At 31.7% G+C, this 14,702-nt stretch overlaps 1 protein-coding gene across 1 annotated transcript; it reads left to right on the forward strand.

The window, feature by feature from the left end:
- The first annotated feature begins 1,963 nt into the window (after nt 1-1,963).
- Nucleotides 1,964-11,993, forward strand: LOC143076810 (ubiquitin-conjugating enzyme E2-17 kDa-like). Its single transcript, XM_076252685.1, has 6 exons — nt 1,964-2,031; nt 4,565-4,628; nt 7,552-7,583; nt 9,015-9,092; nt 10,476-10,587; nt 11,683-11,993. Exons 1-6 carry the CDS (start codon nt 2,008-2,010, stop codon nt 11,820-11,822), a joined length of 450 nt encoding a protein of 149 aa, XP_076108800.1. The 5' UTR covers nt 1,964-2,007; the 3' UTR covers nt 11,823-11,993.
- The last annotated feature ends 2,709 nt before the right edge of the window (nt 11,994-14,702 follow it).

A 14,702-nucleotide genomic window follows, 5' to 3' on the forward strand; every position in this document is an offset into this window, starting at 1 on the left:
AAGTTTGTATTTGACTAAATTATACAATCTTCTGCTCATGAAATGTACAAAACCGAAGTATTGTGGATAGTTTTATTTTTTTCATGCATTTTTTATTAAAGAAATTGCAAATATGAAGCTTTGTGACCATTTAGAGAAAATAATGTGAAAATTTGGTATTGTTTATATCTGTATATCATATTTTTCAGCAACTAACTTATCTAAAGAAACTTTAAACCACAAAAAGAAGATTACATGTTTAATTATTTTGATTAAATTTCAGGTTCTTTACCTTGACATGTTGAAAAATTCAATAAATTGTCAACTAATGAATTACGAAATCTAGATTATAGCTTGATAAAATATATGAAAACAACTTTAGAGTTGTTTGTTATACTCTAAAGACCGCTAAAAAATCAAGAATCAATACATTCTGATGAATAGAAGCGGTAAAGTAATAATTTTGTATCAATTTTTTTTGATATTTCAGCCTTTTTTTGCAAGAGTTATCTCCCTTTTCAATGCAAATCTCCATAGGAATTTTAAATGGTGATTTTTTTAGTCTTCCTCAAGTTAGATTTTATGGGACTTTTTTCTGTGTATAGTTGGGGTATAATGCTAAAGATTAAAACTTAAAAATCTTCTGTTGCAATTACTTTCAGGTTAAGGGTCAAATTTATGCTAGATTGACTGAACTAATGATAAACAACGTCAGTACCCAGAACCTATACTTCATGACCATGAAGTATTATTTGTGAAGTTCATAATGAATATTTATCAATATTTGTCGTGGTATCTTCCGATGAAATATTTAAAAAATGGACCACACATACTTTGAAATCACCCTGATTTATCAACTTTCTGGTAAGACACTGATGACGTTTTATTAAGTCTGGGTAGGACCTTAGACCCCTTTATTGTCAAGCCCCCCCTCCTACTTTTCCGTATGAGCCTCTGTTATAAGGAGCACCACCATGAGTTATGGCGTATAAAGGACGACATTTGGAGCCTGTATCGGGACAGATTATAGTGAGCATTTGCCTACCAAACAGGCCGTGACGGGTTTTTTTACCAGAAAGTTAACCTTCCCCAAACATAATGCAATGTAATGAAATAAAATAAAACATACTTTCTCACACACTCACCTGATTCGCTCAGTCCTCAAAGTAAAAAAAGTGCAAAACTCTAACAGATTTCTTATGTACCAATTTTTTTTTAAATATCTGTGTGTTTATCAATAAAATGGAACAGGGTCACCCCGGATGCCAACAAATGCCTTGGCAAAAAACGTCCAAGGTTATAACGAGGAATCTGTTAGGACAAAATACATATCAAAACCGAAACTGCAAAATGCCCTGCTGCATCAATGGTAGAGGAAAACCGAAAATCCTACTGAAAAGGATCACGGAAAGAGGCTACCTATCCATTAGGAGAACATGCAGTAAGAACTCTCAGACTCCATATGAAAGGTCTGATAGTTTCCAATGGAAACTACTAATGGATCCCATATGAACAAATCACATGTCTCAAACAAACCTGAAAATATCTGCCGCAGGTTTTCCTAAACAAGAAAAAAATGACCGAAATTGAAAGTAAATAATCTATGGATGATAAAATGCATCCAAGAAAGCTATTTAGAAAACTGATTTGAATGATGTTGATGGGTTCTGATAAAAGGTGAAAACATTACATTTTTTTCATTTCACAATTTTTCAATATGAAGTCAATATGTAATGATTTGAAACTTCATTTAAATTTGTTTGTACTTCTTTTGTTTTAAATCCAAGTTACATACTAAAATTACCACCGGCGATTTTATAATCTAATTTTAAATACATTATAACATTATACATGCTATAAGCTAATCGGTTACTGTAATTTGCATTTACCTTGAACAGTTGAATGAATACTTTGTACTATAATACAGATCTGACTTTGAATAAAGAATAATGTAGTCTAAACGTTTGATAATCAAGATAAAGACTTGATCAAGGAAGTTTAAAATATAGTTATAGTATATCGCACAAAATGTCGATACTAAGACTGAACAAGGTAAGGAATCAGTGTCAATTAGACAGAAACCAAACGACACAAATAATAAATAAACTAATATGGCTAATATACAGCCTTGAACTATAACCAAGTGTATATACAATATGTCAAGCTCTACCTCGTCAAGAGAATAAGATTGTGTGAATATTTTGACATGCAAACTATGAAGCTAAAATGCTCCAAAAATGAAAAATGAAATACATGACAAATACAACCACTACAGACTAAAAAATAGATGTAAAATTATTTATGTAATTTACAACAAAACGATCCATCTTTCGTATACTTTTTGAAGTTGAAAACACCCTACTAAGAAAACGATATAATGTGAATACACTCAAGAAGTCTTTCAACATGCTATTGAAAGATATACCCCTTACCGATGCAAAAAAGACAAAATTCTAAAACAGATGTATTCGTTGTTCCCAAATACATGAAATACAAAAACTCATGATGAAGATTTTTCAATTTGTTGCCTCATGGGATGTTTTTACCTAATTATTATATTACTCATTATTTTGATTGTTATCATTTTATGGAACAATTTTGAAGCTTTCTAATGAACACCAAAACACGGAAAATTTAAAAGAAGAAAACTTTAAAATATTGAAAATATTACTTCTACCCAACTTATTTAAACTAAAAATCATGAATATCAAAAACTTGAACTCCTGTAATCATTTCACTAATAATCATCTGGTGTAAATCATCCAAAAGATAAAAACAGACTCTGGCTCGCCTAATTCCATTACTGTTGCTTCAGTTTTGAAAACATGGAAATTTCGGATTTATAGATTTTCCAGAACTTATGAATTTTATCATTATATATTTTTTCCTTTTGACATTGTATTTCTTCTGTGAATTTTGTATAAGGCGTCTTAAAAGCCTAGTATACCAAGTTTTATGTAAAAAAGAATATCATCGAAACGGAAAACAATACCATACCAATTCAAATTTGAACATAAATGTATAAATGTGACTGAGAAAAGCTTGAAATAAAAAGTATTAATTTTGTCGAAGTTCATTTCATTTATAAATGTAATAAGTATATACAAGGCATCCCAGATATGTTAAAGCTATTTATGAAACGGCAGAATTTTTATACATGTGGAGAAAAAAACAGAAAATTTCAGAGTATCACCTTTGACCTTTTCTCTTCTCTAAGGTACATTTGTTAAAAAAAAATTGATGGTCTTAATGAATCAGCACTGTATTTGAGTTTAATATTACAAAAATCTTGATTATTCTGTAGCGTAAATCACAACAATATTTGAAATATTACATTTTGTCAAAAGTTTGTTGATTTATGCACAAATGTTTAGAATAGAGGTTTATAGTCCATTAATCTGCGATTTTATCAGTAGAATTATTCAAGGTTTTGAAAGCAAATAAATAAGGTCTTCATAGAGGTCCTCATATTTTATGTTAGTATAAGTATTAACTTCCGAAAAAGATGTAGTGAAAATGGAAGTCTACTAGGTAAAATTCATAAATACATCATAGCATTTATAAAAACCAATACCTTTGAAGCTAATGATAGCATGTTGATGTTAGGTTGATATATATGACATTTTATTCCTAAATCAGGATAATCTGCAATAGAAAAATTTTCCAGTTTTTTTCCTCCGTTAACAAAAAAAAACTTAATACAACTAATTGATAGACTATTCATATGAAAATCAAGCGATATTCCTCCCGTAAGGGGGTTATTATCATACCATCATAAAATATACGAAAAGATCAGAACCCGTAACATGCCAACAACTATATTTTGAATAAATAATTTCATTTCCGATGCAAAGAATATACCAGTGAATCAATACCAATATAAAAATATGCCATATTTAATGACCTTACAACAGTATCGTAACTATTTCCCTTTTGAATCAGTCTTATTAAAGTTTTTGGCTAGCTTTGATGTGAATGACGACATTTTTGTTTTGTATAGAATATTGCCATGAAAGATGAAAACGATGTCTACACGTTCATTTATGTGTATGAATGATGTCCTTGTACTGATGATAAATAAAGTAAATGTTTGAACGTTTGGACAAGTTTTGACATCGATATCTAACTCGGTTTTTGTTAATAATTGAAAGAACTTTTTTTTTTTGCATTTTTGATTTTTTGATTTGGTAGGGTCTTTAAATTGTGGGAATAATCGTGAACAAAAATACTGAAAACCTTGTAATATTAGAAAGCCTATAACTTAACCTGGGCTTCCATTTGATAACCTTCAAAGGTACTGAACTATAGAATATTGGTAGTTCTCATTAAGTGTATGGTATTGTAATCTCAACATCTTATGTCGGCTATCGTTAAATTGGCGTCCATACTGGATATTCATAACTAACACTGTGCAAAGATTCATGCTTTAATCATTCTGATATCCGCGTAACTTAGCGCAATTTCGTCATAAACATGTTTACAGAAGTGTGTAGTTTCTTATCCTTGCAAATCAAAATTGATAATAGAGACGGTTTAACCACAAACTTGCATTACAATTATCTATTGTGAAATTTTTACTTTATAGGAGTTTTTAGACATTTCCCAAAATCCTCCACCAGGCATTTCTGCAGGTCCAATTGACGATGAGAGTAAGTTTACAAATATGGCCGTGATCACAACAAACGCTGCATACTGCAAGCATATTAACAATAGAAGGGCGGGTTGATTCAACTTGTATGTAATTGAATATTTTTTTGGAACTTTTATTAAAGTAAAAACAAAACAATGAAGTGTCTATCGATGTTCAGGACGAAAACAAATTCACAATAAATACGACTGGTAGGTCTCATTATAGAGGCAATCCGAGATTAAAATCGTGGCAATTTTAACTGTCATTTTAAAATGAAAGATTATTTGATAGGGACAGATATGTTTTCTATGACATTCGGAATTACTCCGGTTTTATCCATGCAGTGCCATATAAAAGTTTGCCCGATAATTCCTACTTTCCTATTTATAATTTAATTACATGATTAAATTTTAACTGTACGAAACAAAAATAGAAGAATCATTTCCGTCAAAGGAGTAGGTTCAGTAAGACCCCTTTTTGGTCCCAAAATATAGCAGTTTTAGAAAATTGTGAAAATGTAATCGTTTAGATATTTTTTAAAAGTAGAATGCTTCTGTCACATAAATATGTGCTGTTTTTTGACAATACAATGCACATATATCGGGTACTAGCATCATTAAGTCATGCTAAATTACTGAAATCTTCACAATTGTAGCATTTTAGTTAAATTTTAGACTGTTTCCGTCTTAAATGAAAGTGGCCGCATTCGTGTTCATTCATAATATTGAAATGTAAGTTATATTTGATGATAATACATAATATATATAAAGGTTGAGGATGAACACGGGTGTGGCCTCTTTCATTTTTGACAAAAAAACATCATAAAAGTGGCTCGAGGGCTGATATTGACCGAGGGCTGATAATACATGCGATATGAAAAATGATATGTTATGATCTTTTTATCATATGCTTCAATAATGTAGAAAAATAACTGATTCGTATATTGATCCTTTTACATGTACGTGGTTCTCAAATGGAAGTTCAAAGAGTGAAAAGTTCACGGACGTCAGACCCCAAATTTAGTACATTCGATAACAAATAGTTGTATCATTTTCCTCAGAAGAGAAGAAACGTTTTTTTAATATAGACGAATCGACAAAACAAATATTTCAACAACATACATAATGAAGACTGGTTGGAAAAGTGATCTTTTTCTAAAGTAACTATCTAAATTATGTTTGAAACTTTTATACAATGCATTTATTTAATAATTTGTTGGATTTTTTTTTTGTTGTTTTTTTTTTTAATTATTTTACGAAATGTACTTTCCAGTTTCCAAATAATTGTTTTGTACACTATTTTGTAATGTTTTTCACTGAAAACGTAGCATTGAGGTGTATTTTCCGGAATTTACCGAGTATCGCCGGAATGCCATGGGATACCGTTACGGAAAGGCATGTGATAACAATCGAAGCATGTGCTAAACTTTTCATATCAGCCCGCTAAGCACCATTTTGAAAAATATGGAATGAACGGTAATTTAATGGTATTATCATACAGTAAAAATCATATGTTATTTAGTCTTGGTTTATGATAAAGAGCTCTATCAAAATTGAGTAATACTAAAACCTATATTGGACTTTACAATTGAATAAATATGGACTCTACCATTTATATTTTATAGCTCCTATAAAAATATTTAAAACATCTTCAGAAATTCGACTTTTGAATTATGAAAACAGCAAATTTCATTTCATTTTAAAAATAAAAAACTTACACAGTCTCAATTTTGAGAAAATCCCAATGTCGTCGAAAATTTCCAGTTTTTAAATCAGCTAGTTCGTTGTTTTTATACGAATAAATTTATACTGTTTAACTCATATGATACTTCAAGTTTTAAAAAAAATAATGCATATTCCTTTTATAACTAAATGGCTAGTTTTAATTATAAAACTTATGTACATATAACTTTTGCTCTAGAAAATTCTGTAATCTGTCCAAATCTAGAAGAAGTTTACTTTTTTTAATTGCTTGCTTCCAGTAAAAAATTCACCGACATGTTTTCCGTATGCAGCGTGACCTTTCTCGTAATAATCCGTTGATCGCAATACGCAAAACGTTATCATCGCTCCGTCATCAAGATAAACTATACTATTGTACACGTGCTTACCTGAATATATATGCTTCTTTGTTGATTGTTTACAAATGGATGACAATCGTTACACTTCGGCTTCTAAACACGAACATTTCGCTGACATATTTTCGCAACAACACTGTCCGATTGAAATATTTTTTGACGATTATACGAAATTTATGCGAAAACAAATTGATAAAATCGTGCATATAGCCTAAGTTTATTATATATGTATGCATGTGTTGAAGCATTTGATAAATATTATTTTTAACCGGTCACTCGTTTCATATGACTTTAAAATAGCTTGCACCATCAAACATATGTTTCAAGTATTACATTATAGTAGCAAAAAATACTTTTGCTTCAAGGAATTTGTTAAATTGATGTATAAATAGACGTAGGTTTGTTATTAGTTCTATAGAACCAATTGACCGATGACGAGAAAGAAAGGTCTGTAATTGTGTGGAGAAAAGTGCAATCTTCTGTAAGTTTCAAGCAAACAAATTATAACAAACATGTTTCTGTAATCTTATAGTCTAGAAGTTAGTCAGTGTCCTCTTTCATAGTAGATCGACCCCAACTGCCATTAAAAAAGAGGATTTGTTCGATTGAGGAAATTTTGTCTTGCATCAGACCTTCTACAAATCCCTCAAAAATTGTTGCACGTGTGTTATTCAGCGTGCTAATTCCGACAGGACGAAGCTATGTAGTAATACATCAACACAGTCGAAAGTTGAAACATGGAGCATAAAAATCAACTATAATAAGAATAACAATCAATTATGATAAGAAGCTATAAATAATATTAAAAGTATAGTATATGTATTGAAACAAACTATTAAACCAGCAGGTATTTTGTATGTTTCAGTGTTAACTTGGAATGGCATGATATCAGGACCAGTAAGTATACAGTATAGGTAATTCACAAAATTATATAAATATATTTTTGGTTACTTTCTGTAGGAAATATTATATTGCTATGCAAAAATAATAAGTATTGCAATTTTCATTGTTATTAAATGGAATATCATTATTTAGTTCAAATATAATCTTATTAAATCAATCCTAATTCTATCTTATGTTTGAGAAATAGTTTTAGTCATTCAAATGTGACGTCAGTTTTTGTGTGCTGTTTTAGAATTTCAAATATGACGTCATTTTTTTGTGCTTTTTTACAATTTCAAATGTGACGTCACTTTTTTCACTTTTTGCGTTGAGGCCTTGACCAACTCGCGTGTGTCTATTTTTTTGTGTTGAATTATGTTGTTTTGTGTAATATAATGTATCGGGTTTTTTTCTGTAATTAGTTAATACTTCAGTTTTATCATGTATATTTTTTATATAGTCATTTTATAAAATTTACTGTTTGCAAAAGTATAAATTGTTCTAAATAATAAGGATGTTCTTATTCCAAGCAGAAAACCCAAGACGTATTTTTGACAACTTTTTTGAACATTTGGTCCTCAGTGCTGTTCAACTTTGTACTTGTTTTTGCTTTCGAACTTTTGTATCTGGGCGTCACTAGTAAGTCTTGTGTGGACGAAACGCACTTCTGACGTATTAAATTTTAAACCTGGTGCCTTTTGTTAGCTATTATTCGTGTGTTTCTTTGTCCATTATGTTCTCCTATTTATTTGTATTGTAGTCCTGTAATGTTATGTTGTCATTTTAATGTTATATTTAACATTGCCATTAAAGCGGGAGGTTTGGCATGCCACAAAACTAGGTTCTACCCAACATTTTGTCTTTTAAAAAATGCCCTGTACCAAATCAGGAATATGGCCATTGTAATATTATAGTTCGTTTCTGTGTGTTACATTTTAAAGTTGTGTTTCTGTTGTGTCGTTTGTTTTTTTCTTATATTTGAGTGTGAATTCACATTACTATAAGACGTGTCACGGTACTTTTCTATCCCAAATTCATGTATTTAGTTTTGATGTTATATTTGTTATTGTCATCGGATTTTGTCTAATGCTTAGTTCGTTTCTGTGTGTGTTACATTTTAATGGTGTGTCGTTGTTCTCTTATTTTTATTGCGTTTCCCACAGTTTTAGTTTGTAACCCGGATTTTTTTTCTATCGATTTATGAGTTTCGAACAGCGGAATACTACGGTTGCCTTTATTCAACTTGGAAAGGCATGATATCAGGACCAGTAAGTATACAGTATAGGTAATTCACAAATTAATGAAATTGTGTCAGTAAAACTATATTCTCAGCGTGTCAATAAGACACAGAAGTTTTTTGCATTCTTGGAAATCAAGTATTCATACATTTGTTACAAAATGATTTAGGACTATAATAATGATCTTAATTATAATAATTCTCTTCAGGACAGAAGTCCATACGCTGGAGGGGTATTTTGTGTAGTCATAGATATTCCAAGAGATTATCCTTTCAAACCTCCAAAGGTAGATATGTTTATTGTAATATTGTTATGCTATGGATGAAAATATTCCGATATAAGCATCTTTTTCTATTTAAAAAAAAATGGGAATTGTACCATTGACTAAATTCAAATGATAAAAATAGAAATGTTTTCTCGTTGTGAGTTATTAGGAAGAATCTTGATTGTGACTAAGAAAACAGTTATTGGGAAAGATATAGAAACAATTTATTTATTAGCATTCATACCATTAAAAATATCAAACAAATACGCATTAATAAATGAAAAATTCAATAACCTACAAACAGAATTGTAATTGTCTGATTATGAATTAATAAAAGTTGACGATGGACATTAATCAAACACTTAGCTCCATTACAGAATTACGGTGATATTGAAAATGATGCAGTAGATTTTTGACGATTTCATCGAATACGATCTGAATTTAGGCAAAAAAACAACCCAGTTTCTTCCATTTTTCAGTCATATTCTAATTTTATTTATGAATGATTATTTCCGTCAGGAAAAAAATCTACTCCCCTCCCCAATGCTTGAAAGAGTTGAATGATAAATAGGTGGTTTTAAGAAAGCATCAAAAACAGCGAAAGTAAAATTGATAGTAAAATTATTCTTTTCAAAGTAGTAAAACAAGCATAAATTGATACATATTGTTTTCACAAAAACGGGCCATTCATGCATCAATCTGTATTGTAATACTTCTAACCAGTTATTCATAGTTAATACACCTTAGTGTTGTGAAAATTGTAGGGAGAAAAAGAATTTTGTATATATATAAGAACCAAAAATTTGCGAAAGCAAATTTACAGATCTAACATTGTTGGGTTGATGTTTAGACGAGTTGTATATACATTATGTACACAGCCATGTATCACCATCATTGATGGCGATCCGATGGATACATCTATTGTAGAGTTGTCACTGACTCAGACGTACTTATAAATATAATTATTTTCTGTGACTGTATATTACATTAATTTGTAGGATCCTTTACTATAGATAATTTAGCAGATATGTAACAATAACATCTTCATGCCTTAATATATCATGTACTGCAGTACGCCGCTAGATTAAAACTGACGAGGAAAGGTAACACACGGACAGCGAAAGCTCTTTTTATGAGAGCCCAGGTGGTCGTGTGGTCTAGCGGGACGGCTGCAGTGCAGGCGATTTGGTGTCACGATATCACAGTAGCATGGGTTCGAATCCCGGCGAGGGAAGAAACAAAAATTTGCGAAAGCAAATTTACAGATCTAACATTGTTGGGTTGATGTTTAGACGAGTTGTATATATATATATATATATATATATATATATATATGAACTGATGCTAAGGAACGTTGCGTTTTCGGTTACTGCGATTTGATTGATCTTTTTTTGTGACTTTCAGGTATTTTTTACAACAAAAATATACCATCCAAATATTACTGAAAATGGGGGAATCTGTTGTCTACATCTGCGCATACTGACACCATGGTCACCAGCGTATAATATATCAAAATGTAAGATTATGTTTATTGCTTAAATTTGTTTATAGTTCTAAAAGAAATCTAAGAGAGACGTATAAACAATGTAAAACATAAAGTCGCAAATACCAAGGGGACAAACAGGATTTCGAAAACAAGATACATTTGAACTTTTGCTGTCTCCATGACGGTTATGAAATATATTTGTCACAGATCACCACTGCTTTGTTCCAAAAGTCGCAGCCCGAAATCGCTCTCCCGTTTACTCGATGGTTGAATCATAGAATACATTTATCATCGAATTTTAAGTTGCCATAAGCAAAACGATAAATGCTGCCAGAAAAGCAGGACTTAATGCAAACACTTCCGGATCACTTTAGTTCGCCACTAGATTTGTTATGAAGTTTACAGTGCTGTGTGTCCTCTTCTTTTCCTTTCAAGTGTATCTGGGTTTTTTTTTCTAGTAACAGACATGTCTTTTATTTTCCTGAAACCCGAGTTTTCATTTTAAACGTACTAAATCGGTCGGGCTTAGTGTCAGGGAATGTCAATATGTCGGCAGTTTAAGAATTTTTTGTTGTCTTATAGTTAGACAAGAGAGACAATATAAATTACCCAAGCATAAGTAATAAGTTGCATAATCACCACATTTCCCCAGTCGATCTTATTCAACGTGACTGCTTTGGTTAAAATTTTAAGTGCTATATTTTGTACTTTAATTTTCAATTGTCTTTGTTGTGTCTACAGTAAACACTATTGTTTGTCATTTGTCTTAAATCCTGTTTTGGGGTCCATTATAGCCTGCTGTTTAGTATGAGCCCAATGGTTAATGCTGTACTTTGACCTATAATTCTTTACTTTTTACATATTGTGACTTTGATGGAGAGTTGTCTCATTGGCACTCATACCACATCTTGTTATTTCTATTTTTACTTACGTCGTGCTCTAGATCACTCCGAGTTTAAACAGGTTGTGAAAAGATTTGACTGTTTGGATATGAAATAACATTAAATAGCCCTTGCAGTACTAGTTCGTTGGTTGTAACATATGCAAGCGCGTGGTGTTTATTTGAGATATATCTAAAATATATTGTATTATTACATTTGTTTATGACTTCATTTTCTATTGCAGATTTAGAATGTGTAGCAGAGTTGTTAGCTTCTCCACATCCTGATTGTCGATTGAACAAAGAAGCTGCAGATTTATATAAATTAAATAGACAAAAATACAATGAAAAAGCAGCAGAATGTACACGAATTGCTGCCATGTGACATGGTCATCACATATGTTATATAAATCGTTTTCCTTTAATTTTGTATTACGAAACATCGACATATCTTACTGTTTGTTTTAGGACTTTTTACACCGTATTACGAGAGGAAAATATATTTTTTGTAAAATGTTTTATAAGTATATGTACTTGTTTATTGTGATGACAAGTTTATCTTGTTCTTTATTCTTGTCTGTCGACGGACTTTAATAACTTTTATTTTATCTCGCCTTCAATCAATAGTGTGTATTTTGTTTTAAGAGTTGCAAAAGAGAGACGAAAGATACCAGAGGGACAGTCAAACTCATAAATCGAAAATAAACTGACAACGCCATGGCTAAAAATGAAAAGGACAAACAGACAAACAATAGTACACATGACACAACATAGAAAACTAAAGAATAAACAACACGAAACCACCAAACACTAGGGGTGATCTCAGGTGCTCCGGAAGGGTAAGCAGATCCTGCTCCAAATGTGGCACCCGTCGTGTTGTTTATTAGATAACAAATCCGGTAAATAGTCTAATTCGGTAGGTCACATTCATGAAAGGGAAGGGGATTGTAGTTACGACGTAAGGAACATATCTGATATCATTTGGGAAACGGTTATTCCATAACGGTCAACCAATTCGTGATGGCGTCCGTAAAATTAACGAAGAGATGATTTCAACTTCACTATTTGGAACTCTTGATCTAATAGCTTCCTTGTGAGCAACAACCCTCTATCAAGAAAAAACATGATAGGAAATGCAAGCACAGGAATCGTATCAATTGGGAGATATGTAGGTGCTGCTGGAATGTTGCTACTTAGAAATGGAAAGTTCACAATTGGAAAGCTGAAATCATCTCTTTTGTCGTAAAGTTTTGTTTTCAATCGACCCTCATTGTCAATTTCTAGATGTAAGTCAAGATATGAGGCCGACTTAACTGTATCTGTTGTACCCTTTATCTCTAGTTCAATAGGATAGATGCATTCGACATAGTCACCAAATTTTGAATTATTTAGTGAAAGAACATCATCTATATAGCGGAAAGTAGAGTTAAAGGATATTGCTTACTTCTTATCTTTCTTCCTAAGAAGTTCCTGTATAAAGTCAGCCTCATAATAATAAAGATACAAGTCGGCAAGAAGAGGGGCACAATATGTTCCCATTGGAATGCCGATAGTCTGTTGAAAAACACGTCCTCCGATCGTAACAAATATGTTGTCAATCAAGAAATCAAGCATCTTGAAAATGTCAGTTTCAGAGATTTTTTGTTTGAATCAGAGTGATCCTTTACAAAGTAGGATTTATCCCTTCCTAAGACAAGATACTTGTATCTTCGTTGACCATTCCTTTTTTATGAAACAAAGCAATACCAACTGTTTCAATTTGTCTTTTAGTTTACAAAAGTCAAATGTTTTAATACTATTACAAGATGAAAGAGAGTTAAATTGTATGTACTCTAAAAGATCTTGGGAATTTTTATGTATCCACATCTGATTCACGCCACCTCTAGAATAGGCAGTTTCACAATAACTTTGAAGCCCGTCTTTGATTGCTAATGAAATAGATGTTAATAATTTAGAAAGAGGTTTCGTGGAACACTTGGAAACACCCAGCAATATACCGTTGTTTGTGTAAGAACACTTATGCAGTTTAGGTATCCAATACAGTGATGGAAGATCCAGTTTATCATCTTTGGTTGAAATTCCAAAGGAACATAGAACAGACCTGTGATTATCCAGGATTTCCTCTTTGGTAGGTGTCGTGAGGGTATATGTTGGGTTTCCAAGTGAATTGTCAATACCTAATTTGTTTATCAAGCAGTTAATGTAATGAGTTTTACACACAAAGGATGTTGTTCGGGGTTTTATCTGCGGGGACAACAACATATTTGTCATGAAGGTAGGATAAGTGTTTTGAAAAATTAGGGTCTTTAAAGATTGACGTAGCATTGGCATTGATAGACCCATTCAGTTTCTTAATTCTGATTTGTATCAACGACCTCACTGCCTTAATCAATTCGGAAAGAGTGTCTAGGTCTTCCTTTTTACGCTTAGCCCATTGCCTGGCATAATCCTCGACTGAATCCATCAAAATCTTAAAGTTGTATTTCCAATTGATGGATTTCGGCTCACGATATTTTGGACCTTTCGATAACACATTTCGTCAGTTGGAAGTTATTGTAAATTATTACAATAAAATGTTGAAATATATTTTAATAACTTAATTTGTAATTCTCTTTTCTCTTCGAACACTTATATTGATATAATGATATGATTTTCATTCAGTAATCAATTGGTCAAGAATTGAAACACATAGGTCTTTAACATGAAATAATAAAGTTGTGGAATATACGTCAATGAACCAACCACAAAAATGACTGAAATGCATCTTCTGATCACCGTTTACTAGTAGTCTTTAACAGTTGACAACCTATTGACGCCACTTGTCCCACACTTTTTGGATGTCTATACAGTTTCCTCAATTTTTGCTTCTACTTTTATTTGTATCTACATAATCGATTTACAAGATTTGAACGTCGGTACACTATTGTTCCCAAATTTATATATTGTATGCATATATTGAAAATAAACTCATCATAGATACCAGGATTAAATTTAGTATTTACGACAGATGCGCGTTTCGTCTACAAAAGACTCATGAGTGGCGCTCGAATCCAAAAAAAAGTTAAAAAGGTCAAATAAAGTAAGTTGAAGAGCATTGAGGACCGCGACCTGAAAAGCGAACAGTGTTTTTGTCCAACTATTGAGTCGATGGCCATGCTGTTTGTCCAAGAGGGTATCGCCAACTAAGTAAACTTTTTGGGAAATTTGGTTTCAAATACTCTTGAATTTTTTTCTTTCTTTTGGCTTTCCAACTGTTTTGAATTAA

This window comes from Mytilus galloprovincialis, chromosome 5, assembly GCF_965363235.1.
Source record: "Mytilus galloprovincialis chromosome 5, xbMytGall1.hap1.1, whole genome shotgun sequence".
NCBI classification, from domain to species: Eukaryota; Metazoa; Mollusca; class Bivalvia; order Mytilida; family Mytilidae; genus Mytilus; species Mytilus galloprovincialis.

Excerpts from the sequence above, each read along its gene's own strand:
- LOC143076810 (XM_076252685.1), top strand. The coding sequence starts at position 2,008 with ATGTCGATACTAAGACTGAACAAG. Across the intron at positions 4,629-7,551 it reads AGGTCCAATTGACGATGAGA|TGTTAACTTGGAATGGCATG; the intron begins GTAAGTTTACAA and ends TGTATGTTTCAG. Across the intron at positions 10,588-11,682 it reads AGCGTATAATATATCAAAAT|ATTTAGAATGTGTAGCAGAG; the intron begins GTAAGATTATGT and ends TTTCTATTGCAG.